General features: G+C 38.7%; 1 protein-coding gene across 2 annotated transcripts; it reads right to left on the minus strand.

Annotated features, from left to right (window-relative positions):
- Positions 1–11,083: 11,083 nt before the first annotated feature.
- RAP2C (RAP2C, member of RAS oncogene family) lies at positions 11,084–27,100 on the minus strand. Of its 2 annotated transcripts, none has more exons than XM_012653477.1 (4): positions 26,890–27,100; positions 24,574–25,383; positions 21,736–22,048; positions 11,084–13,581 (listed from the first exon to the last, which is right to left on the minus strand). In XM_012653477.1, exons 2-3 carry the CDS (start codon positions 24,844–24,846, stop codon positions 21,770–21,772), a joined length of 552 nt encoding a protein of 183 aa, XP_012508931.1. In that variant the 5' UTR covers positions 24,847–25,383; positions 26,890–27,100; the 3' UTR covers positions 11,084–13,581; positions 21,736–21,769. The 2 variants fall into 2 exon arrangements, with proteins under 2 accessions (XP_012508931.1, XP_012508932.1); XM_012653478.1 differs by lacking the exon at positions 26,890–27,100 and adding an exon at positions 25,511–25,735.
- Between the last annotated feature and the right edge of the window lie 747 nt (positions 27,101–27,847).

Here is a 27,847-nt window from a genome sequence, read left to right on the forward strand (position 1 = left end):
AGGGATGACTGTGTTTGTGTGTATGTGTGTGTGTGTGTGTATTAATATATCCGTTAACATTTTGATGTATTTCCATGAATATATACACACACACACACATATACATATTAGGATTATGCTTCTATGTACAATCTTGTGGTCTGATTTTCAGTTAACTTTATATCAAGAACATTTTCCCATGTCATTACATATTCTATAAATATATTTATTAATAAGTGGCTACATAGTATTTTACTTTATGGCTATTCCATACTGGGTTTTTTTGTTATTATAAATAACATTTCAATGAACATGCTTGAATATACATGTGTGTGATCCCCATTGCTTATTCACTATTATAAATTATTGGAAGTGGAATTATTCAGTCAAGTTTATGAACATTTAAAAGATTCCAGATACATATTACTAAACAGCCCTTTATTTAAAGTTGAGCTAATTTACACTCAACATACAGTCCTACTAGTAGTGCATGAGTACTCTTTTCACCATATGCCTGCTAACGGTTAGGATTACCTTTTTATAAACATCTTTGTTAATTTTATTAGTAATAAAATATATGCTTTAGTTTCAGATAGTATGACTGTCTAGGTAATTAGAGGTAGAAAACAATTAAAACTGCTGTATAAAGTATATACACATACATATTATACTATGTACGGTGTATATAGTGTGCAAGTATAGCTACATATGTATATTTGTGTGTGTGTATATATATATACATACACAGAGAGAGAGAGAGAGAGAGAGACTTCTTAAAAGTGTCACAAAGCTAGTAAGATAGTAAGGAATTGTCAGGCATAAATTGAAGTAAAGGCTGTAACCCAAAGAGATAAGCCAAGCACTGAAACTAATTTTTCCCTGAGGACATTTGCCAAACCAGTCCAACTTGAGCTTTGCTCTTTTGTGTGTATATGATTTCTCCAGACATGGGGAGAGAACATAAAGCTCAAGGCTCTACCAAGATAGCATGTCTAATTAGGACTCTGTACCCCATAAATCTAGTATCATACAGGGGTACATCCTCAGTACAAAGGTGAACCAGAAATAAATACCCATCCTCAGTAAAATGTGGGGAAGTTGCTTTGTTGCCTATTACAGCTAGTTGGGAGAAGGGAGGCAGTAACCATCCTTGGAAATTGTAACCAAAATCCAGCTTTTGTGTGAATTTACTGCCCCAAATTCACATTAACTGTGTAGCCCCCAAGAAACTTCAAGACATGAATTTAGTCCAATGTAGTCCCAGGCAACGAGCACCCTCAGGCACCTGGCAGAATCCTCCCTGGAGAAATGCGTCTTTATTTACAGCCACAAATAATTTTCCAAGGTCGATGAGCAGCTAAAATCCAAAACAACTAGACACTCAGTGAAATATGATGCCATGGGTAAGAAACAACAGAAACAGCAGACAAAAGAAACAGTTCCATAAAAACTTCAGACATTGAGAGTATCAGACAGTTTATAAATAATTCTGCTTAATATCCCCAAAGAAATAAAAGACAAACTTTAAATCTTCAGGGAACAAGAACTATTTTTTTTTAAATCTGGCAGATAGGAAAAAGACCCAACTAGAACTTTTAGAAATAAAAAAAGATAATTGAAATTTAAAAATCAATAAAAACATTTAAAAACATATCCTTGATGAGAGATAGAGTGATAGGTGACTTCAATAGCAACAATGGAATTCAGAATACCCTAGAATGAAATCCCCAATGTGATAAAAGAAAAAAACTGCCAGCCTAGAATTATATACCCTCTGAAATCTAGTTAAATCTAAATCTAGTTAAATCTAAAAATTTTATCTTTTGTTATTTCCTCCATTGTTTTAAATTGAAAAAATTTTTTCTTATCAGATCTGATGAACAGTTCCTTTGGTTTTGTTTCAATGGTTTTTTGTTTAGTTTTTTTTAGATCCTTCTGGATTCTATATTGATACATGTTGTGAGATGAAGTTGTAAGAAACTGCCCACCAAAATAGTGTGAAACAAAGTAGCAAATGCAAGAAGCCGTGTTTTCTCATTTCTGCTTGCCAAAATAACTTCACGAAGGCCCTGACTCTGTGATGACGTGCAGCTCTCCATAAAGATGCTCTGAAGACAAAACAGAACAGGACACGTGGCCCCCAGTGTCTGTTGCCTGCATCACTAAACTCCCTAAAAGATAAATGACCCTAGTCTTTGCCTTTTCTTACACATGAGATAATGTCTGACAGCATTAGTGATTATGCCTCTGTAATCCATAGCCAGATGTATTCTTACACCCAAACCTTGATGTGATTCTGCTTTAATGTAACTTCTGAGCAAATTTGATGTGATTTTGCACGTACTGAGCCACCACCACCTGTATATGAGCAGTGGACTGGAATATTGTACCGGAGCAGTCTGACCAAACTGCTTCTGGGCTATAGGCCTGGATCTATACTCATCAGGAAGACTTCTGAATAAAACTAACTTTAATTCTTTAAAGGGTTGCCTTTTTCCTTTAGTGGACAATAGTTCATTAAGCACTATTTGTTGTATAATTTTTTACTTCCCCACATATTTCTATACCTTCTTATAATATATTAAGTTATATGAACAAGAGATCTTTGAGGGATAATCCTTGTGTTTCACTGATCTGTTTATTCTTACAGTTGTATCACACGGATTTAATTGCTATGCTAAGGCTAAGGTTTGTGCTTCTCATTACTCTTCTTTTCTCAAATAACTTGAAAATAGAGATCAGCAGTAAATTAGTTTCCAGAAGTACATTGATTGATTTGACCTTGAGGCCATGTGATTTAATTTTAACAGATCATCAAAGAGATAGGACTCAAGGTAATTAATTTGCCTTCACAGAGTATGACAGAATCAGAATAAAAAATTATATTTAATTTACCTGTTTTAGGATACGCAAAAGAACATGAGATTTGGGGCAGAGAGAAATGGCCTTTCCTTTTTCATGTTAACTTTTAGGATCTTAATAAGTTCTAACATAAACAAGCACGCTGTGTGAGGTTGTATAGTATACTCCATCCTGATTTTAGGTGTGCAAGAACACCCTGATGTAGCTAAGTGCACAGCCGCAGGTATTAAGAAGTCCTGTTCTTTGAGTCAAAGAAGGTCTTTTAGATAAATGCACATGTAAGAACAACATCTATTGGATGTTGGGGAAGGGGGAGGGCGAAGGGGGGAGGAGGGAGGAGGGGACGGGTATTTGTATACACAAGGAGTGCAATGCGCACTACCCGAAGGATGGACATATTTGAAACACGGACTTGGGGGGGGGGAACCAAGGGCAACACACGTAACCTAAACATCTGTACCCCATAATATGCTGAAATAAAAAAATAAAAGAAGGTCTTTTAGGAGTAGCTGCCTTGTCTTGTTTGTGGTATATTTCTATAATGTACATCACTGGATCTCTTAATGAGACACATTTAGAGAATGATACACAATAGGGTGAAATCCCCTGCCAGATAGTGCCTTTTTGGCACCAGGGATTGTTTTCATGGAAGACAATTTTTCCACAGACCGGGGGAGGGTAGGATGGTTTCAGGATTATTCAAGTGCATTACATTTATTGTGCACTCTATTTCTATTATTATTACATTGTAATATGTAACGAAATATTTTATACAACTCACCCGTAATGCAGAATCTAATGCTGCCACTGATCTGACAGGAGGAGGAGCTCAGGTGGTGATGCGAGCCATAGGGAGCGGCTGTAAATACAGGTGAAGCTTTGCTCACTCGCCCACCACTCACCTCCTGCTCTGTGGCCTGATTCCTAACAGGCCCTAGGCCCGGGGGTTGTGAACTGCAGTACTATAGAATGTCCGTGCTCTACAGGGTGAGTGATCTCTACATTCAGTTGTGTAACACTGCTATGTATTATTTTCTAATAGCAAATAAACAAACATATCAGAACCTGAATTATTTGCTAAAGGCAATGGATATATTTGTTTCTAACGCCTCCATGGAAACCGTAATGGGAAGTTGAAGCCCTTAACTCTGTTTACATCCATGAAAGATAATTCAGCACTGACGTGGACAGCCAAATGAAAGACGGGAAAATATTCACTCAGTAATAGACTAAGAAGCATCTTGATTTCCTGGATGGGGATTGGAAAGGGAAGGCGGACTGGAATTTACCCATATAATTTGCAAAGTTTGCAGGGATAAGAAAGCCTGATATTAGCTTCACTTGACTTTGGCTACAACCCCACTTGAGGCTGATGGAAGAAAACAAGTTCTTATCATCTTCGGGTACGTATCATTTCAATATCCATCTTCAGGCACAGAGCCAGCCAGAGGCAGAGAGGGCTAGAAATTTGGCTTGGCTGACTTTTCTGCATTGGATATGGATTTGGTATTGATGTAAATTGGGACGCTTACATCCACCCTGCTTAAATAGAAACAGTGTTTATGTCTGCTTTAAGAAGGCCACTCCGTGAATGGGTGGAAGACAGAAGTTTGTCCTTGGAGATAATCATGGAAACTGCCCACTGTACCTCCCTGCCTGTCACATGCAGTTCTACATGACCCAGGCTGAATTCACCCCCACAACTACCCCAACAACTTTCTCCTGCAGTACGAAAGGTCTATCAATAGTATCATCATCCATACAACTGAGTTTAGTTCAACAAATATTTATTGATCATCTTCTTTGTGCTAGGTACTGAGATAACTAGTAAATGAGACATAATCCTTTCCCTTTCAGAGCGTACCATCTAGAAGAGGGCGACAGACAAGCAATTTCAATGCACGAGTAGGAGATAGGGAAAGAAGAGGAAGAGAGTTTCGGATGGAAGAAAGACAATGAGCAAAGGCTTGAGAGTGTATGGAAGAAATTACAAAGCCATGTGATATTCAAGGGGAAGGCATGAGGGCAGAAGTGGTGGAAAACAGGGATGGACAAGTAAGCAGGGGCCAGGTCATGCTAAGAAGTTTGGACCAAGCCTGACAGTGACAAAGAGCCATTGGTGGGGTGGCTTTTGACAGGGGAGAATCAGGATTATGTTTACATTTGTAAAAGATCACTCTGGCTGCTTTGTAGAGAAAGGATTAGAATTCAAGAGTGGAAGCAGGAGAACCTATTTAGAAACCAGATTATTTAGTACTGTCCAGTTACCAAAGCCAAAAATTACTTATTTTATAAGTAATCTACCACCAAAATTTATTTACTCACTCAGTGTTTATTGAACCCCTCCATGCATCCAATGCTTAGGTGAAAATAAATCCATTTCTCTACCAAGAGAAGCTGATTGCCTTGTGGGGGTGACAAACATGTAAACAGGTAATTTTGAGATAACGTAATAAGTACTCACTGGGTGCTATCCAAGGTGGAAATGGGGAGAGAGGAAGGGAAGGAGCAAAGGAGGGAGGGAGGGAGAGAGAGAGGGAGAGAGGGAGGGAGGAAGGGAGGGAGGGAGGAAGAAAGAGAGAGAGAGAGAGAGAGAGAGAGAGAGAGAAACAAAGAAGAAAGAGAGAGAAAGAAAGAAAATCTCTTTCTCCGGATCCACAGAGATGAGGTATGAGTTAAGAAGATGAGTAAGAATTCCCTCGAGGGAGGAGGTTGGGGAGAGCGTATTGCATGTGATGGGAATAGCTCGTGCAAAGCCATGGAAATGTGAATATGGTTCCTGGCTTGTTCAGGAACCAATAACAAGTGTGGGGTCACTGGGACTGGAGCTTAGGTTATGAGAAGAGGCATAGAAGAGCAGGTTGGAGAGGTGGGCCAAGTTGGATCCTGGAGAGTCATGTGAGATTTTTAAGCTGAAGAATGTGATACAATCAGATTGTGACTTAAGTCCGTATCTTAGGCCACTATAATTTATCACCATCTCTTCACTCTCCCTGATCATGCCTGTTAGGGTGGGGACCTGACCAGGAGCTCATGGCACAGGTTAGAGGAAGATTTCTCACACTAGGAGCAGAATAGTTTTAGGAAAGAAAGTTTGTTTTACCACTTTGAGAAAGAAAGAAAGGGGAGAGAGAGACAGACAGACAGACAGAAGGGAGGACGTGGCCCAGCACACAAATTGAGGAGTGAAAGTGCCGGCCTGAGGAGAAGCGGCTCACAACCCAAGTGCCCGTCAATCCATGAGTGGATTATCAAAATTTGGTATATGTTCACAATGGAATATTACTCAATCATAAGAAATGACAGTGATCTAGCACCTCTTACACTTTCCTGGATTAAACTTAAGCCCATTATCCAAAGTGGGGCACCACAAGAGCAGCAGAACGGGACCCATTTGTACTCACCATCAAATTGGTATTAAATAATCAACACATAAATGCACATATCAGAACAACATCTATTGGATGCTGGGGAATGGGGAGGGCGGCGGGAGGAGGGGGGAGGAGGGAGGAGGGGACGGGTATTTGTATACACAAGGAGTGCAATGCGCACTACCCGAAGGATGGACATATTTGAAACACGGACTTGGGGGCGGGGAACCAAGGGCAACACACGTAACCTAAACATCTGTACACCCATAATTTGCTGAAATAAAAAAAAAAAGGGTAAAAATGGCTTTCCCCCCCTCTGATTAGGCAGACTGATAACAGAAGGGGCAGCGAAGCTGTTGCAGGTGTTTTTTATTTATTTATTTTCTTTTCACTGTGAGGCCAGCTTATCAGAGTCCTTGGAGGAACTGAGGCAGAGAGCTCGTGGCACCCCTACTGTCTGCTTAGGGCTCTTCACGGCTGAGAAAATGAAACTCTTAGACGTAACGAGTTAGGCCACAGGTGTTTTAATTAAACAAAATAAAAGAGGTAGCTGTGAATTTTCTCTTCCAAGGGGCAATTATATGCTGTGAGTACGTCTCTTACTTTCTGTTACATAGTTGATTTTCCTCTGTTGGGTGGGTTATTAGTAAGGCCACCTTTGAATGCCCTATTAAGGGTCTTGTTCTTTCTCATTTATATGATTGCAGTGGTCTCCTAACAGATCTCCCCACCCCAGGCAAATCCCCTCCAATCTATTCTCCACTTTGGCATCTTTCTAAAACCCCAGTCATTCTGTTCATGCCATTCTCCTACTTCAGCCTGCCCTGTGGCTCCCCATGGCTTCCAGGAGAAATCCTCAAATGCTCAGTGTGGCAGGCAAGACCTCACCCTCAGCCTGTGCTGCTTTCTACCCTCATTTCCCAGTTCCCTTTCCCACTCTCATTCCAGCCAGCCCCTCTTAGAGCTCGCCATCGCTCTAACTCCAGGTCTCTCAATCCTGCCGGGCATGCTCAGAGCTCCAGGCTTTTTCCCACTCTCCTCTCTCCAAGTCTATCTAAAATGCCCTTACTGCAAATTTCTCCTTAACCATTAAGAATCAACTCACAAGGCAAGTTCCTCTGACTTTCCCTTGACCCCCACAGGCAGAACAAATCCCTTCCCTTCTCTGAGCAGCCTGGCATACGGTACATGAAGATATGAGAGCACACATTGCCTCGAACTATTGCTTGCACATCTGTCTCCCAGGTTAGAATGTAAGATTCACCAGATGATGGGGCCATATCACATTCCTCCTATAAACTCAGCTCATAGCATTATGCCTGACACACACTGAATCATCCTCCTCACCAAGCAACTATTTATTGTCAAAGGGAAGTCACTGTTTTTTGGGCCAGGTTTCCATTGCTAGGTCATTGCAACTTACTCTCTTTAGCCAGCTGGAGAGCAAAAGGCTTGTAGCTCAGGCTTCTTCCGAGTCGGAGAGCAAAAGCTTCCTTCTCCATGCCATAGCTGCTAGAGCGACTCAAGCACCCACCACAGACTCAGCTTGCAACCAAACAGCATGATAAAGTCTGTGTCTACCTCTTAAATATCCACCCCTTCCATTCACTTCTGTATGTTTTGGAGCCTGAGGAAAGGACCAAAAACATTCTTGGAGGTATCTTGGGGCATGGCATAATATCTATACTTCAGCTGGGATTTTTCTAAGGATAGCCACACATATGTCCAAAAGAAGCAGCACAGGAAACCAGAAAAAAACTGTGTCCACTGGTATCCAGGCTTCCCGGGGCTCCCTCTTAAATAAAGGAACAATGAACCCCCAAACTGGGATTAATCGAAGGGTCAGAACCCTCAGGGATCCTTCTATTTCTCAACTGTAGATTTAACACCTGTCCATTTTCAAGGTCCAAAAAAAGTTCAGCAGAGCTTTACCTCCCTCTGCACACCAACCCTAACTTTTAAAGCTTGCAGCAGCTGGTAGGAGCTTCAAACTACTAAGCCCAGGGAATTCCCTTGCAGCATGAGTAAGAAAGTATCTAGAGCTGCTGGAGCCAATTCCTGGAGGGCTTTCTGGGGCATCTGGGAGTCTCTGGTTACATGGCAGACTGCACAGATCACTGATGTTGAAGCACATACACAGGGCTGACATTTTTGGGATAACCTTAGGTTGGTTTAAGGGCAACATGAAAATGTCTCCAATTATTGGTGTCAAAAGAGTTGGAGACTGAGTCTTGGGGCTTGGGGGAAGCAGAGTAAAAAATCTTACTTCCAATAGCTTTGTTACTCATAAAACCATCCATAATTCATATAGAAAAAAGGGAGGGGGAAGGGTAGGAGTTTAGTTACATGGGATAAAAGTTAGTTTGTAGGTACGATGTGGGAATGGGGCAGGGACAAAGAAAGGCAGAGGGGTTGTCTGTAAAGAGATAGATGGGGGATCAAAAAAAGTTTTGAGAGGGAGTAGATGAGAGCACGGGAATTATTGCTTCATTAAAGGAGCAATGTTTGAGATGTGCTGATATGAACATTTCTCTGACTTGTCTAAGAATGAAGTAGGAACAAGTCTAGGTAAGCTCCAGAATCTACTGGAGAGGAAACCCAGACATGGGCAGCAAACACCCTTTTTTGATTGTATTCTTGTTCCTAGAGTCTTAGAGAATTTAATCTTAGACTCAAGGCCCTACAGTCCATATTCACAGTGTGCCTGAATGGACCATCTCTCTACTGTATACATTTTTCTTGGAAGTGAGTTTAGAAACAACTATTATAAACAAAAACTGAAAGCAGAATGAACAAAAAATAATTTAGTGCTGAAGATGAAGGAAGATGGGGGGAGAAAATGCATTTCCCACACTATCTAAACACCATAAATGAAAAAGACCAGCAGGAATTGGCAAGGTTAGGATTTCCTAAAGCACGAACACCCATCTGCCTTACTGATTTTGTGACGATAATTTCATAAAATATTTATCCAGCACCTGTAATGTACTGCATTGAGGATGAGGAGGTGGTTTAGGCAAACTTTCTACCTTCAAAAAGCTCAGTCTATGGAAAAAACTCATAAATTATAATACAATGGCAGTACCATTGAGTTTGGGAGTGGGATAACCTGGGCCATTGAGAACAATGGCTATAAGCATAGGAGTATGGCTGTTTGCTGACAAAGGATGTGTCTGGGATCAGCTGCACTTCTGGCCCTCCAAACTACAAGTTTAGGTAGAAAAAGGGTGCAGCTGAGCTTTGCGATGGATTCAGGATACAGCTGACAAATCTAACTACAGTTATTTTGGCACTGCTAACTGGGCTGGATTCTGCCTGGTAGCCAAAGGCTGCCAAATCCCTGGTTTAAGACATTGCCTTTCCAAAGAAAAATAGATAGCTACAATGAAAATAACTTACATCTTACATAAACTCTTAGCAATATAATACACACATTACCTTTAAAAAAGACCCATAGTATTTTGTTACATATGGGTTATCACACCGACTTAAAAGTTATTTCTTGCTATGTGTCTTTTATCTTGTTTCCATGAGCTTTATAATTTTAATAGTACCTGTTTGACTCTACCTACTGGTAAATTTGTAACCTTCTCCAGAAGAAACTTTCTCAACATCTTAATCATTTGACCTTGCCTTTGTGAACTTAAGTCACAACTGGAGCCTTGGTTTTATCAAGTATAAAATGGGGGCAATAAAATTCAAAACACCAGCTAGCAGTAAAGTTCAAATGAGATAAATATATGCGAAAGCAGGAGCCTATTTGGAAAACTGTTCCTGCTTTAAATCTGAAGAAGTCGTTTTATAGCCTTGGGTCTTGACAAGATGCTATAACCTGGAGAAGTGTGAAGACTAGATGACTCTTCTCCAAGGATAATAATGGCATGAAGACAATGGGGAGAAGATAATCTGGCTGTGACAGTAGAGGACTACAGTCCTCCACTGATATTCAATGCTGATTTGGCTCATCAGGATAGTTTCCCTTAGTTCTCACCCTCCTCCACCCTCTCATCTTGTTATTCACTTGGTTAAAAATGTTGATCCTGCTGAATGAAGAGATACTACTCCATCAGCGGAAATAAAGGGGAAAGGCCCTGAAATCATAAATGCCTTCGTTGTAGAAAAGGGTTTTTGTATGGCAAGGACATCTACTATAGTATATATTGGGTGTCTGGAGCCTAACTGAAAACCAGTAATGATGGTAATAATAAGATATTTTCTGTATGTTATAACACAGTGATATAAACCTACCCATTCATTTACAAATATTTTTTACATGCAGTCCACATACATTTGGATAGACAGAACTGCCCGACTTCAGAAAAAAGTTTAAAAAACATTGAGTTAAAAAATCTATTCAGTTTAACCATTTAAAAATATTGAGTTAGGGCACTGAATTAAAGTGAGTAACAAAACCTTTCACTGGATAAAACAAAGTGATAACTTAATTGTGTCAGATTTTCTTAATTTGGCATTTCAAAATTTAATCATTTTGCTTAGTATTGTCTAAAATATTTTATACATAGACAATTCCTAGCCATCAAATTTGTAGTTGGGCCGCTTTCTGCATATGAGCCAAGTTATATACATTACTCTTTTTCTACCCATGGTCTATAATTTTTGGCTTATTTATAAGTTATTCAAATTGGTTACATATTACATTTTAGGGTATATCTCAGTTTTTCCCCAAATATGGCAGAATGGTGACTAAAAAAACAAGAAAACAAATGTTTAACTTCAGTTTAAACATATATGCAATACACATTATCATTTTGATAAAAAAGTAGTGATTTTCAGTTATGAGAAATATTTATAACTTAGAAAATCTAGAACATAAAGCAATACACCAAATAATTAAAGAAACCAACCTCAGTTAATACAGATGTCTATTTTATTAAAAAAGTTACAAACAGGTGGACTGCAGGGTCATCTTACAAAATGACAAGAATGAAATCTATTGGAAAAATTTTACTTTTACAAATCTTTATAGGTAATTGTTCAATGTTTGTACTTGTTATTTGAGATTTTACCTTTCACTGATAAAGTTACAGTACATTAGATCCATGATAATAGGTTACATGATTTTATTTGCAGAGCCCTACTGCAGTGATTTGAACAACTCCTAAACAGATGCCATAGTAAAGACAAGACATATATTGCATTTAATATTAATTTATTATGCTAATAAGCAACATGCAATCTATTAAGGAAGCTAAAATAACTTTTGGTCCCTTTTCTTAAAATGTGCTGGAGAAACCACCTTTAAAATTACTTTCCCCTGATTCCTGTGATCCTAAGTGAATTCAAGTTAAATTTGCTGCTGAGGTCAATGACAATGAACACTGTAATTGAGACAGAGAGAGAGAGAGAGGAGAGAGGGAGAAAACAAACTATCCAGAGGAAAGAAATACTGTATCAAAAATCAACAATCTGCAGAAAATTTAAATTATCATGAATTATTTGATTCCTTTAGAATTTCACAAAGCTAATAAAGATGAACCATAATCACTTAACCTACTTTGAAATGAGTGTTTGGTTTTAAGTTTGGTATTAAAGTGCAAACTTAAATTAAGTATTCATTTCAAGCAGTTTATAAATAATGAACAATGTTTCAATTGCCTCTACCCTTACAATCTCACCATAAAATTCAAAATTTAATTACAAGAGTTCACTTTGAAGGAATTTGATCAGGAATCAAATGCAACACGATTTAAAAAAAGGAAATCAAAGTTTGGTCAATTTCTACTCAATAATGGTCATGCTGACCAATAAATCACATGAATGTAGATATCACTTTATTTGAACATCACACACAATATAAATTTAAAATTGCCACACCCTCCATAAACCATCACTGCATATATTAGAGCTTTCCTTGACAAAGTTATTGAGCTATTACTATAGATCAAAAGTATAGTTTTGGTTGTTTTGTTTTGTTTAGAAGCATGTTCAAATGACTAAAGCTGGGCTCCTAAAATCGAGAACTTTGGTGCAGTAGGTGAGCTGCAGTTACTAACTTCTGCAAATTAAAAGCACACAACTAAAACCAAATAAAAACCCAACAATAAAATACTGTCAAACTTACATAATTTTAAAAATCATTGCTAGAAAAAGCGCTCATTGTCACGATGTTAAAACGGAACGAAAAGATTACTCTTTGTAAGTTTCCTTTCTGTTTCTATACCTGTGTTACTGTTAAAATGTTCAAGTATTCAGACAAAATGTGCTGATTAGGTAAACAACATGGAAGGCAATGGCTATTAGAAAGCACATTTGCAAAAATAAAAAATAGCCCAGAGACTTGGCGCTATTCTCCCTCCTGTTACACAGATTTTGTCTCTACTACGAACATGCTTCTTGAGAAATAACTAAAAAGCAATTGTGATAGTGCAAGAAAACTTTAACAAATATTGCTTTAAACTATTATTCAGAAAGACAAATATTAAGAGCTAGAAAGTGTATATGATTTTATTTGAATTCAATTTTACATGTGCAGAAGTTTACTAGATGTCAATTACAAGCCTGCTAGGCAAAGCTGAGCTATCTCTGTTTAGGTATACAATTAATTTACCATGGATACAATATCCCTTTTCAAAGGCATTGCTAAATAGGTCATAACTAAATTTAGAACTTCACAGAAAGGAAAATGTTACTGCCGCAATTCAATGCGGTAAATGAGATTAACACATGTGAAAACCTAATGGAATTGAATGCTTAACTCTTCAACTAAATGCTCTACAGTCAATTTCAAATATGAATTGTAACTTTCAGAACATGTTAATTACAAAAACATATCACAAACTGCACTTGAAGAAAAGGGATATTCCATCCATACAGGTAAAATGTGATCTTTAGTTTCTTTTTACAACACTGCCACACGTAAACAAAGTCTCAAAGTATTAACCAACCATTTAAAGGAGAAAGATTTTACAAATAGGATGAAGCACTGGTACGAGGTAATATACAGAAGTAACCATTTGTTTAAGGCTCAATTTTTTCTCCATTATAACTTTCTTTTAGAAGGCATTGAGTAGGTAATACTGAGTTTGAGTATTTAATAAATACAAGTTGAGAAACTGATTAAAGAAATCAATTAAAATATTAAAAATTAACCCTTGCATATTAGCCATCAATAAGAACTTAGAAAGCTATAAAAGGACTGATTGATAAAGAACAGATTTTAAACGTATGGTAAACGTGCTAAGCATTCCTGTTTAAGGTCGATGGATCTTGAAGGCCAAAGACCTTATGCACTTAATTAGATGTATGGCAACATGCTGTAATAGAGACAGGTTTACCAAGGCTCAGTTCTGCAACCCAGGTTGTCAAGTTCTCCAAAGCAGCATCTGTGCAAATTTCCTCTGAGTTTTATCTGCAATTAAGACAAAAATATCATAAAATGTAGAAATATAGATTATAGCTTAAAAAAAGAACACTGACAACAGATCTATATACACACGGAAGTGGTAACAAGAATAATAATCTTAAGGTGGAATTTCACTGTGTTCCTCATGAGTTTAAGTAAAAAGGTAATTTTCTGTGGTCCTGAAAAGTCATTAAGAATTAGAAACACAGTAATGATGCATTGGATATAATGTACTCCGTGTGTGTGTAGCCACTATATTTTTATTATATTATTACATTTTATACTTGTATTATACTTATATAATATTAATAAGGTTCTTACTGGTTTAAACGATCTTACAGTATAAAAGTTATGGCAGCCGGGCGCGGTGGCTCATGCCTGTAATCCTAGCACTCCGGGAGGCTGAGGCAGGCGGATTGCTTGAGCTCAGGAGTTCGAGACCAGCCTGAGCAAGAGCGAGACCCCGTCTCTACTAAAAATAGAAAGAAATTAATCGGACAACTAAAACTATATAGAAAAAAATTAGCCAGGGATGGTGGCACATGCCTGTAGTCCCAGCTACTCGGGAGGCTGAGGCAGAAGGATCGCTTGAGCCCAGGCGTTTGAGGTTGCTGCGAGCTAGGCTGACGCCACGGCACTCTAGCCCAGACAAAAGAGTGAGACTCTGTCTCAAAAAAAAAAAAAAAAAGTTATGGCAAATGTTGCCTCTACTTTAAACTTGATGTCTTCATATTTTAACTAGAAATGGTATTGGAATTAAATGCATATGAGTTAATTGACAGTATACTAGACTTTTTCTAAATTTAGTTTTTTGAGGAATTTAAAATAAGAAAATGTTATTCAATCAGAATCTAGATATTGAGCACCTACTAGGTGCCCTGGTTTCGGCTAGATGCTGGGTGATGGCGGCAATTCATATTTCTCACTCTGGTCTGCCCTTTTTTGGACATCCTCCCAAACACAGGGACTTCTATGATTGGGATTCCTCAGTCTCTGCTCTTACGGCTGATAGATTTCCACCCTTCCAGTTAATACTGGGTGCGAGGTGGGGGAATCTATCATTCAGACACAGTGTCCTTCAACTGTGCTGAATCACCAAATAGCTTCTAGGGGAGTGGAATTACATTTGCTTTTTAATGTGGAAGATAAAAAATGTTATCATAAAACCAGAAACAAAAGAACAGCAACTATGAAAGAATGCCAAGTAAAGCCAGTTTAAGATCATCTAAGGGTTCAACCAATGTTTATAAACGTATGATTTTAATTTCATTTGACAGCTACACTTCTGTAAGTGTTCAAAGAGCCTGAGTAAATGCTTTATTAGCAGTTATATCATAAAAGGATTACTTTTAAAGAACGCCACTCCGCTCATACTTATTGAAATCCTGCCACCTAAATACATTAGGAAAGAACAGAAGTCTGTCTCTTTAGAAACTATTATAGAAACATCTTTTCCAATTAAAATTAAGATCTTTTTGCATTAAAGTTGCTAATTAGGACACTGGTTATTTAAGCTTGGGTAAGTCTAGTTTCCTCATCATTGAAAAGGGGATGAAAATAATTTCCTCGCAGGGTTGTTATAAATTTGTTTTCATTTCCCAACTATTTTACACATTTCTAGAAGACCAGGATTGTATCTTTGATATACAGACTAAGGACCTTTATATTCTTTTAGCCTAGTTGAAATTTCTATACCTATTTGAACACAATAGTATTTCATTATATATGCAAGTCATTATGAAGACTTTTTAGTAATTCAGATTAGACTTCCCTCAATTAATTTGAATTAATACGTTTGCTATAAATTTTAATCTACATGTTCAAAATAAATTGTAAAGAGCTTAGGATTTTCAAATATGATTATGTCTCTTAAATATTGAAAACTTGGAATACATGAAGATTTAATAGTTCAAGCATTCCCTGAAATCAAATTAAGAAAGCACTTATTTATTTCTAGCCAAAATAAACATTAATAATACAAAGCATCTTACTGACCATAATCTATATTGAATAAAAGGTGATATATTCATCACCTCCCACCCTGTAAAAACCTGGTTAAAATTTGGTCCACCCAAATTCCATGGGTTGACAATACTCCAGTGAAATCAAGAGATACAGATAAATCCTGAGTCAGATTCAACAATATTAACATTAGGCATACCTTTAAACAAACAAAGTATTGATGCTGGATACTTTTAAAGAGAGTAATAAATTATAGTTCTCTGCATTAATAAATCTTGAAGCAAAAGCTTGCATTAAGCAAAAATGACAGGCTCTTTTAGAATCAGATTTCACAGAATGCAAAACGTAAATGTTCTTGCTCCACAATGACAGCAAAATTTTCAGTGTACTAACACTCTCATTTATTTAAAAAAAAATCCCAGAAGCTTTAATGGCAGCTGGTCAAATTAGTACTTTTTAACTGAAAGGATACCACATTTAGACATGTTGCAAAGGTATAAGTTGCTGCTTTCAAGTTATCTTCCTCCTCACTCTCAAATTTCCAGCAAGACACCCAAGAAATCTTAACTCTGGAAGCTTCTACTCAAATTCTTGCTTAACTGTTTGGTTTCACTTTTTTTCTAATATGATATTATGGGAGAGTACAAAGCAAAACAAAAAAACAAACAGTCCAAATGTTTTGCTCAGGAAATTATGAAATAGGGTCTCCTAAGTGGGGTAAAATGATATACAAGAGTGCCAAACACAGAACTGAAAGAACAAAGATCATTATTTATGTCAGCCTGAAGAAAAAGGGACATTCTTGATTCAAGACTAACACATCATTTCGCATGGCAGCAGAATGCCTGGGATGTTAACAAAGGCTCCTGAAAGGATTAGCAGTTTATGAATGTCTTTTTAGCTTAACTGGACTTACCATATCTAAATACAGTGGTATTTACTAGCATTCTTTCTCTCTTTTTAGCAAATATAAATGTGCAATCATAATTGCTTTTAATTTTTTCCAGTTTTAGACATATAATATTCTGGGGATTTAACCAAAGGAATTTTTAAAAATGAATTTCCCTTCACATTTTTATTTGGCATTTTCATATACAAGTTAAATATTAGTAAAAGACCAGACTGAATTCTGATAGAGGTAATGTTTTTGTTAAATATCTTGTTTCATTTCTCTACCCTAATTTGCATAATACTCATGAAGCTTACTCGGGTGGAGTGGGAGGACTAGGTCATTAAAAGTGCTCACTGTCACTCATTAGAGAGTGAAAGCTGAACCCATGGCACACAAACCTTGAATGGAGGTGGAACTACACTTGAAGGAAAGCAAGCACACTTAATGTTTATGGTGAACCCAGGGTAGAAGGGAAAGGATTAACTATTTTTCTTATGTCCTAGACCTAAAATCTCCAAAAGTTTAAATCAATATGAGTTCAATTCTGAGATCTCTAATAGTATGACCATGTCCAGTGATAAAAAACAGTAATATAAGCCCAGTGATCTTATTCTAGCTGCTATCTTTGAATTTGATGAGGTAAGATACTGCTCCCCTCAACTCTATTCCTAAGACTGTGGCTAATCAGAGAATGTTTTTGACTGGATAAGTTTTTCCAACAGCTGACAGGACTTAAGTTTTTCTTAGTGATACTATCTTCTGAATTGTAGAATTCCACTGAGAAATAATCTCCCATGAGGAGAATCTTTACTGTAGTATGGCCAGAACACTTCCTCGGTGGCAATTCTCCAACTCCATGATGCAATTTTTGTTAATTCTACTGATGGTTCATTCTAAGCCAGAGAGGTAATGGAGTAAAACTGAATGGCTCATATGCATTTCATTCTGCAATAAAAGCCTAATCTTGAGGTTAAAAGGAAGCAATTAAAGAGGGAACAGATATACAAAGTGTCATTCTAATCATCAGACACCTCCACACCCAGAGCAGGTCTAACTAGGCACCTGTTCACTTTGAACTGTCTCAAACCATGAATCTTGTGGTGGTCAGTGAAGGTCTGAGAGAATCAGGGGTAGAGGAAAGGGCAAAGTAGCTTTGTAGTTCCCTTTTACCCCAGGTTTGCAGTGGCTATTATACATACTACCCCTAAAGCACGGTTCCTCCATTCAAGTCCTCCACTCCACACTGACTAACCAAGTGAACTGGATGACAGAGGAGTGTTTTAAATAAGCCATTTTCCCCAAAGTGATACGCAAAATAGGACAGAAAAAAAGGAAGTATCTAATAAAACTGTAACTTCTGCAACAGAATTCCACCCCAGTGTTTTAATGACATGATTGATATTTAACTTGGATAGGAAATTTAAAAGTGCACAATGTGATTTAATTTTGAGGATTTTCCATTACATTTGCTAAACCCCCAGCATACCATATCTAATGAAAACCTGGAAGATTACAAACAATTCTGATTCTAGATTTTTATTTTTTTAAAAAAAATCCTGAAAATGCTAATCAATTCTACTGTATTTAGAAATAGTAAGTCCAGCTAGACTAAAATGACATTCATAGATGGTTTAGCCTTTCAGGAGCCTTTGTTAACATCGCGGGCATTCTGCTGCATGTGAAATGATGTGCTAGTCTTGAATCAAGAATCTCCCTTTTTTCTGCAGGCTGACATAAATAATGAACTGGGGCTGACATAAATAATGATCTTTGTTCTTACAGTTTGCTTCCTGGTGTTTGGTACTCTTATGCACCATTTACTCTAGTTGGGAGAACCCGTTCCATAACACACTGAGAAAAATGGTATAAAATCTTGCAGGAGACCTTCAAACCATAATGAAGAATACCCTTTTTTCCGCTCTGTTTTCTTTCTGTATAACTCTCATCAATACCGGACTGACCGAAACATAGAAATCCTTTGAACATCATCTTTAAAAAATTCTATTTGCCAAAAGGGTAAAACAAACTGTCACATTTAAGGGATAACTTTACTGTACTCCCCCCCTTCCTTTTAGGGAATCTACAGAATATTTTAGGATGTTATTATGCTCCTTTTGGCACTCCTTCTGTTTGGAAATCACCTCTAACCCCACCGCCATCCCCTCAAGTCCTACCCATTCTTCAAGGCCTGATTCAAATGCTACTGCTCCCCACTTCCTCTAACTCAGTGGTTCTTAACCAGGGGTAATTTTGCTCCCCAAGGGACATTTGGCAATTTCTGGATATATTGTGATTTGTTACAAGACAAACAATGGGAGGGACAGGAGAAATGCTACTGGCACCTAGTGGGTAGAAGCCAGGGACGCTGCTAAAATTCTGACAATGCACAGGACAGCCCCAAACAGCAAAGATCCCAGAATGTCGAGAAACTATGCTCTAACTAGATATGGCCTCTCCTTTCCCTGAACTCCCACAGCACTGTGATTTACTTCTTTCCTAGTATTATGATAGTATTAACAAAACATGCATCCATACCAAAACAGTGAACTGCCAATTATTTATACCAATACAGAATAGCTATGATATAGTGAATAAAACTAGAATAGGGCTATAACACCGACCTGGGTTTCTATCATAGTACTGATGCACAGTGAAAGAAGTCTTTCAAAGCACTTGAAGGGAAGCCCCTCAGGTCAGTAAAGAACCAAGGATGAGGGCAGTGTATAAAGAATCTGGCCATGCTTCCAGACTTACACCAAAATTACTGCCAATGGGAGGGTAAAAGGTGAGGAAACAATCCTGGGAGTCATGCAGATAAACAGGTGTTGGACAAGAGACCAGTGACCCAAATTGAAGGGTGTTAAGAAATAAATGTGAGGAATTATCAGAAGCAATTCTTAGAGCATTAATAAATTTTCCCTCTCACTTAAAAAAAAGCAACCAATTAACAACAACAATCACAGTCTTTCTGACTTAAGTCCTATTATTTCTAACTGGGACAAGGTACTTTTCTAAATATTAAAGACAAACATTTCTCAAATCACCTTTACCTGTCAAAGTTTGATCTTCAATCTAGATCTGGGATTGACAGACTTCAGAGCTCCATGACTCAAGCTACAGGATTAAAATTCCATCATCTATTTTTTTTAGGTAAATAGTGAGCAAGGACAACGACAAACTTTACTAGCCCCAGATTATAGATTCTTATACACATCAGTTCAATCTTATTTGATGTCAGAAAAAAAAAACTGCACAGAGTGTGTTTTGTTCTAAAAGATCTTGGTCAGGGAGTTCCCTTTAGTATTTTTGGAAATTCAGCTGATTGGTTATTTTATTTCAAGGCCCATACCATCATTTATGTATTCTGCTTACAAAAACAAAAACCTTGCAAAAACTACACAGGGTATGTGAACCATTACTATAAAAATGAGTATTTATTGGTATTAATAATAATTTCTGATCTTTAGTATATAAACAAAAACATAAACATAGTTGGCTTGAGATATTAAAGAAAAAGAAATCTATGTACTCATTCCTGTAGGTAACCAAGTAGATTAACAATAATTCAGATCACAAAAATTTATAAAACAAAATTCAGAATAAAAAAGGTTTAAAATAGCTTTAGAAAAATTATCGATTTGCCAGTTTGGCTTAGACAGCTGGCCCTCTGCATGTGTGGGACCAATTTTATTCAGTTTACCTCCTACAGCAGTCTACATAAATGATGGAAAGAAAGTTGGGAACATTTTGTGGGAGTTGGTTAATTTTTTATAAAGATGATAAAACTAAAACAAAACGTGTATGCTTATGTCATCTGCCCAGTTAAAAGTGTCAGAAAAATAGAGCATAATGATAAAGATGCAATCACCACACAGAACATGTTCAAACTTGAAGCTGGCTTACAATTTAAGAAGCAAGATTACAGAAGCAAGGAGATGGGACTCAATCCATACTCTTGTCTCCTTCTCAAAAGACTATACTGCAAGTGCAACCCTATCAACCAAACATAAGCTGCACTACAGTCTGAACAGTGACTTTATAAAATAATAGCTGTAGCTAGACATAAGAAAATAAATGAGTTTTCATCATATTATGGTATGCTAAAGGCTGATGAGTGAAAGCATTTTAAATAAAGCATTGTGGTAATCTTTCATTTTCAAAGATGACACTATCTGACAGGAAACCTTGTCTGAAAAGATAAATTAGGGACCGTTAGTCTTTTCTCCAGGGAGCACATATAAAGCCAGACCTTTGATTAGGAATCATCACTGTGATCTGAAATGCCTGTTGCCATTTGCAACACTGCCTCCTAGACTCGAGGTCAGCCTTGGCTCAGGAAGATCAATTTCATTCCTGATACTGTGTCAGGCCAGTCTGGCATTTGCTGTGGTTTCTCAGTCATCCACGATATTGGTTGTTTTATTATCTAAGTGTTACTGTCTAAGTGAGACTATTTGCTCAATTACAGTCTAGATGAAAAGATCATGATATGAATAAGATAATTTTGTTTTAAATGCTCAGTAAATTTTAAATACCCATACTTTAAAAAAAAACTCATTCATTTAAAAAACTTTTATCATTTAACTCAATGAAAAGCCTGAAGGCTTCATTACTGTTATTAATTCCACTATATATTAAACTGAATAAAAATGCTTCCTGTGCTTGGGATTTTGCCTTCTAACACATCACAGATGATTTAACCAGATTCTCATTTGGGCCATGTATTCATAATGAAGTCAAGGTGCATGTAGCGCTATAATTTGTTATTATCAGAGGTCACTTAAGTCCCTCAAGTGCAAGGTACAGATGAATTTGATTAAATAATCACCCTGTTAAATCAAGCACTTGGGTGATTAGTAAATAGATTATTTTAATTATAGCAATTCTCTTGCCTAGGATGTAAAAACATAAAAGTGTTGAAAACACCACAAAACTAATCATCTTCTGAAATTATTATTGAATGTTCTCCTGTGCATTTTGGGTACTAAATCAGAAAAACAGAGAAAAGGTGTATTATGCTTTAAAACACCCCAAAGAAATGTTATCAATAAGGCAGAGAAGTAATGCATTAAAAAAAATCTTGGTGATGGAAATACAGGCAATTTCTTACCTTTGTTTTGATTATCTGCATTTTAAAAAATTTTCTTCACTGAATGTTGACTATTTTGTGCTAAGGAAAATGTTATTTTAAAAATAAAGAAAGAAATTTAAGGTATTGCCATGTATATCAATATTAACCAGCTTTTTGCTATATTTGATCCAAAATAAAACAGCACCTGGCTCATATAGTTCCATCAACAACTAACCTGCTCGGTATGGCCATGATTGAGGTTATCTTTTTTACTGGACAACGCAAGTTGTACAACACTGATCTTGCTTCTCCGGCAGGGATGAATAGTTCATTTGCCTGACGATCTCAGCAAAAAGTTCATCCACCATTGATTTACTTTTTGCTGATGTTTCCATGAAAGGACAGCCCCATTCTTGAGCCAGAGCTCTGCCTTCTGAAGACATAACCTCTCTTTCTGGTTCCAGATCCACTTTATTTCCTACTAGGATTAGTGGGACTTTTTCATATCTCTTCACTCTGACAATCTGATCTCTCATTGGCTTGATATCCTATTCAAACAATCACAAAGAGAAAGAAAAAAAAATTATGCTGTTTACATAACCACAACATAAGTATTACAATATTACAAAAAGTCAGCCCTCAGTGAGTATATAAAGCTGAATTCAAAATAAAATCACACACCCAAACAGAGAAAATGTTGTCAATTTGTCCACTGAAATAGGAGCTAGATAATTTCCACAGGTCCTACCTGCTAGGTTTATGTCAAGAATACAAAACATAGGTTGCACACTAATCTTAAGACTCATATAATCACTTCTCCCCACCTCCAGTCTACAATGATTAAAAAAGCAAGTTCCCAAATATGATTAATCCATTCGTACACAAGGATGTTTGGCCATCTCCCTAAACCTGCCTGCTTGTCATCACTTCTTGTAACACCTGTTATCCTAGCACAGGATTGCAGCATCTACGCATTCCTAGCCATGGAGCAAGAGGGCTTGAGAGAAAGTGTTTTAGGTGGGAACAAAAACCACTTTGTAACACCTAGAATACCACAGATAAAAACAGATTAATGCACTTAAATATTTCATTTTAAATGGAATGGTGTGCCTTTATTACAGTAAAATCAAACACCTTAAAATACACTTAAATACACTAGAAACTATTGTAATAGTGAGCAACTATCAGGGAAGGACAATGCAGGGGGAATCTGGGTGGAAAGAAGTCATATTTTTCTTTGCCTACATTTGTTTTTACAACTTGTTTTTTTTTCCCCATGTGTATTATGTTTTACAAGTAGTTACAATTAATTACAAAAGATAAGAAAAAGCCTTAGGAATTTTCCAGTAGCATCAATTTTGGGAGGGGAAAAAGTATTGATTTAAGACAGTATCATAGATTTAATTCTTAAAAAAATCACAATTTTTGATTTTTCACAACTTATAAGGTTTGCCTTAAATATAAAACATGTGTTTAATTTGAATATAGTAAAGAATATTCATACACAGGTCAAAGGAAAAACAAGGGACTGTGAAAATGTATAAAAATACACAGTTATATATTTGCAACAGATTAGTCTGACCATGTATCAACTCAGTCTCCTAGCTTCTTTTCCCATTGTCTACATGGAAACACAAGTTCAGCTGAGAATCCAAACTCATGTCATTTGGGCTCAAAAGAGTCTAAGTCTTCATTGAAATAATGGCACAGATTTTCACGTCCAATTTCTGTCTCTAACATAAGTGGATATAATGGAAATCTTATGAAACACCCTCCAAAAGACACTCAACCTCCAGAGTAAGCTGATAGAGTAACAATCTCCTGAGGATCCTCTAGAAAGAATATCCCTGTCAAACAGCACCTTTAGTACTTTGGTACTTTCTGGGGAAAATGCTTTTATGATACTATTGCTTTAGAATTATAAGCCTACATAAAATGAACTTTAGTTTGGTCACAATAGCTTTAATTCATTTACCTGGAACTTGTTATCTTAAAAAAAAAAAAATCCTTGAAGTTGCTATATCAGGTTACTGGAAAAGTTCACTATAGTACTTTAATTTAAAATACTAAAGAAAGTGGAATTAGCACATTGTATTGGCTAAAGCACTTAAGGTCTCTTAAGTAAGCAACATTAAGTGCATACCTTTAAATGCCGAAAAAAATATCCATTTCCTAAATCAATGAAGGTCAATATAATGGGTCAATATGAGCTTATTTATTTTCAAGGAATAAATAGCAACATTTATTGCATCTCTTAAAATAACGTTAAACTTTCAGTTTGTCTCCCAGTAAAGGGCAGGACAGATTTTCCTAAGAAATTGGACTACATCCAGTTTGACCACCCAGCCGGGGTAAGAAATCTGCACTTGTTCAGTGTTCCCAGACCCACATATTTTCTATAAATATGGGCAATGTTAGCAGAAACAATTTGGATCGACTGCAGAAAAGAAGAGCTATTCTTGATTTTTGTTGGTTATTAATTCTAGGTACAAGTCTTTTCAATTAGTAACTTCCCTTTATGCTACATGCCCCAAGTAAGTAAGTAAAATGCCTAGAAGGCAGGTCTTGAGTTCTTCATCTTGCAACACTAAGATTTATGAATCTAGTTGAGAAACTTGGGAGAGAGCAGAGGGAAGGACAGAGGGGGAAGAGACACAGAGGACTTATCTGTGCAACAGATAGTGGGCTCCAAATAATTTTCCTTTCAAAGTGCTCTATTTACCCAAGATTATCTGCTAAATGTTTTGTTGAGTATGTTAATCAATACTTGTTGAATTGAGCAAGCAACTTCAGAAGGGTATATTCCAGGCTAAATATACACAGACTGACCTATTTCCTTTTTTCTTTTCTTTGACTTAAAAATAGCTTTAAAATATTTGTTGACGTTTGTTACTTTAGTACTCTCTATAGAAACAACCCGATACTTTTCCATGCCAGGAGTAACCTCAAGAATGCGCCATGTCTAACTTTCAAAAGCAAAACATAGTCATTAACGCACGGTTCAAGCTAACCAGAAGTAGATGTAGGATTACCACACCCCCTTCTAACAAATTACAAGACTTGGTTTGGTTACCTGAAAAGACTGTTGATTAACCAGACTATAAACCAGGATGAAACCTTGGCCGTTTTTGATGTAGAGATCTCTCATGGAGGCAAACTGCTCAGTTCCTGCGGTGTCCAGAATTTCCAGCACGGAGGGGGAAGAGTCCACTTCGATCTCTTTGCGGTAGAAATCTTCAATGGTGGGGTCATATTTCTCAATGAAAGTCCCAGTGACAAACTGCACAGTAAGGGCAGATTTGCCAACCCCTCCGCTCCCTAATACCACTACCTTGTATTCCCTCATGAGTCTCACCTTCACCAACTCCTACCAGAGGGGGGGAAAATAACACCCCGCTAGCTGCGGCGCGGCTAGACGAGGCGGAAGGTGGGCGGAAATCTGCGAACTGGGGAGGAGAGTGCAGAGAAGCAGAGGGCCCAACCGGGGAAGAAGAGGAAGTTAAAGGAGGGGGAGGGGAAAGAGCGTAGTGTCAGGGTGGGTGGGGATGGGATGGTAATACCCTTCCTATAGGAACTGAAGCCCGGGCAGGGGGCGTGGGGAGGAGGGCGAGCCTGGGAGAAACCCAGCGAGGGTGGGGAGGAGCAGAGTGCTCTAAGAGGGAAGGGGTTAGGGCCGCGGCAAGGGGCCCCCGCAGCGAGGCGGGCGTCAGAGGAGCCCGCGGCCAGGCGCTGCCCGGCACCCCTCCCCCGCCCTTCACACAAAGGGGCCCAGGGACCCCGCTTCCTGCTCGCGCTGCCCAGCCGGCCCGGGCCTGCGGGCTCCGCTCCAGTCACTGCTGCCGGGCGGGTCTCCGGGCCCCGGCTCCCGCGGGGGTCGTCCAGCCTGTGAGGAGGGAGAGGGGTGCACATTACCCGCCTGACCCCCGCCCCAAACCAGCGGCCCTGGCTGCCGCCTCCCCCAGCTCCCACCCGGATTAGGCTGCCGCCGCCCGGCCGCCACCACCGCTTACCCTGCCGTCCGCACCCACCCGGCCGCCCGGGAGGCTCTGTCAAGCCAAGGCCATGGCCACCCGCTGACTCCTCTGTCTCACCGCGGCCCCAGCGCGGCTGCTCGCCGAGGGGAAAGGGGCGGGGGCCGTCCGGCGGCGGCGGCCGCTGGGACGCCAGGCTAACCCACCTCTTTTTTTTCCTCACCCACCCCCCACCCCCCCAACACACACCCGGAAGGGTTTCCCTGACACACTGGCTGAGGTGCCCCAGTTCCCCGAGACTGGACGGGATCACTTCCGGTGGGGAAAGTCCCACCTCTTCGGGGCGAGTCGGGTGGCGTTTGGGGCCGCGCCCTGCGGAGCTAGCGAGCTGGCCTGGGACGGTTTCGGGTCGGGACTATGGTCTCGGGAAAGGGCCTCCCTGAGAACCTCCAGCGTCCATCCTTTCCCGCCCGCAGCTGCTGCTGACCGTCCCACCCCCAAACCCGTAGAAGCCCCTCCGCCTCTCAGCCTCCCGCAGCCGGGCCTGAGGATTTGAGCCGCTCCTTGCCCGGTGCAGGACTGCCAGCTAATAATAACCTGGCGATCGGGAAGACGCCAAACATCCCTGGACTAGAAGTTGCAGTTAAAACCAAACAGCCCAGAAAGTTTATCCTCTTTGCTGGTATTTCTTCCATTTGCTATTTTTCTGAGAAATGCATGCTAACTACTTACTCTTAGACTTCGCTATTGCCCTGATTTAGTATGTGGTGTGTTTTACTTAGCCATGCCTGACAAACACACAGTGCTTTTATCATCTGGCAAATCTGCTTTGACTTCACCAGCAATTACCAAAGTCACTCTTGTTTTTTTGTTTTTTTTTTTTTTAAATCACGAGGCTCAAGAACAACAGCATTAGAAATGGACTGTATGGTACTTGACTCAGCTTTGTCTGTTTGATTCCAACCACTACACAGCAGACTCTTCCATGCTAAAGTTTTGTTGTAAAGGCCATCCATCATACTTACTAAGATCAAAAGTAAATAACAACTCTAGTGTTAGACACTAAGTTTCTATTTTTAGATAAAATTGTTACTTCTGACATATCTTTCCCTTTGCTAACTTTCTATTTGTAAACTTTGTGTCAGATCCACAGGGCCCCAGGGCCAACAGGCAAAGCTGTATTTTAGGCTTGTCACTCCCTTTTTGATTCAAGCATGCACCTGGAAACCTGAGAGACTTGGTGGCCAGTTTAGTTAAAATGACTCCAAATTCTCTTACTTACAAGCCCTAAATGCCCAAACTCTATAAAAAAAAAGGGTTTATTACCCACCCCAGATAGTTAGGCATTAGAACACAAGCGAATTACAGTAGTGTGAGGTCTCACTGTCCCTCCCTGAGTATTCCCCAATGTCACTTACAGTATTCGAAAGACAGTTTAGTTCAATTTCTCGTCGGCCTCAGGCTGGTGCAATCTCTCCAGCGAAGTCCCCAGCTCTGGCTCCAGCTGGCCTGGGTCCTGCCTGATATCTGAGGCACTGCCCTCTGCTGGAAGAGGTTTGGTCTATGAGTTATGAGTCTCCCCATAGGTCACTGCTCCTTCCACACGTGCTGTTGCCTGATTTGGAGCTCTGCTGCTCATCTCCCTGTCTAGCTGTCTCCAGACTGTCTGGTGGAATCCACAGCCCTCCACAAGCAGTGCTTATAACTGAGTCTGGAAATTCCTCTTCTGATCCAGCCAGTGTTGAGCAATCGTAGCAAGTCTCTGCTCTATTACTAAACTGTCAAAACAGGGAGTTCTTTTTGAGGTCGTCCCACCTGTTGGCAATTTTACTATATCTGAATGTGTTTTGGAGAGTGTTCTTTGTTTGTCTACACAGTGAAACATACTCCTCCCTGAGTACAGAGTCCTGTTGGGTCACTCTCATCAACTACACGGGGACAAATGTCACACCGTCTGAAGATACTTTTAAACTTTCTTAGGAAGGGTACTCATTACAGCATTGATTAGGAAAGCAAACAATTGGAAGTAACTTAAATGTTCATCAATACGTGATTTTAAAAAATTATATACATATGTATTCACATAATGGGATACTATGCAGCTATTAGAGAAAAGTAGATTTGTAAGCGCTGATACAAAAAGATGGCCAAGATATATTGTAAAGCTGAAAAAGCAAGATACTGAACAAATGTAAAGTTACTCCCATTTATATAAAATATGTGATTGTGTGCAATAGTTATACAGCCATTCCAATCTGAAACAAAGTCATTAATTATGGATAAGGAGTATTATGAAAGGACTTTCATTTCTCCATATCATTTTAGTTTTTAAACAATGATCAGGTATTATTGGGGGAAAAGGGAGTAAATATAACT

This window comes from Propithecus coquereli, unplaced genomic scaffold (genome assembly GCF_000956105.1).
Source record: "Propithecus coquereli isolate 6110/MARCELLA unplaced genomic scaffold, Pcoq_1.0 Scaffold42, whole genome shotgun sequence".
Lineage (NCBI taxonomy): Eukaryota > Metazoa > Chordata > Mammalia > Primates > Indriidae > Propithecus > Propithecus coquereli.

Bases quoted from the DNA above. Each gene is read 5' to 3' on its own strand.
- RAP2C (XM_012653477.1), bottom strand. From the start codon at position 24,846: ATGAGGGAATACAAGGTAGTGGTATTAGGGAGCGGAGGGGTTGGCAAA. The intron at 22,049-24,573 runs GTAACCAAACCA...TTGTTTGAATAG, and splicing joins TTAATCAACAGTCTTTTCAG to GATATCAAGCCAATGAGAGA.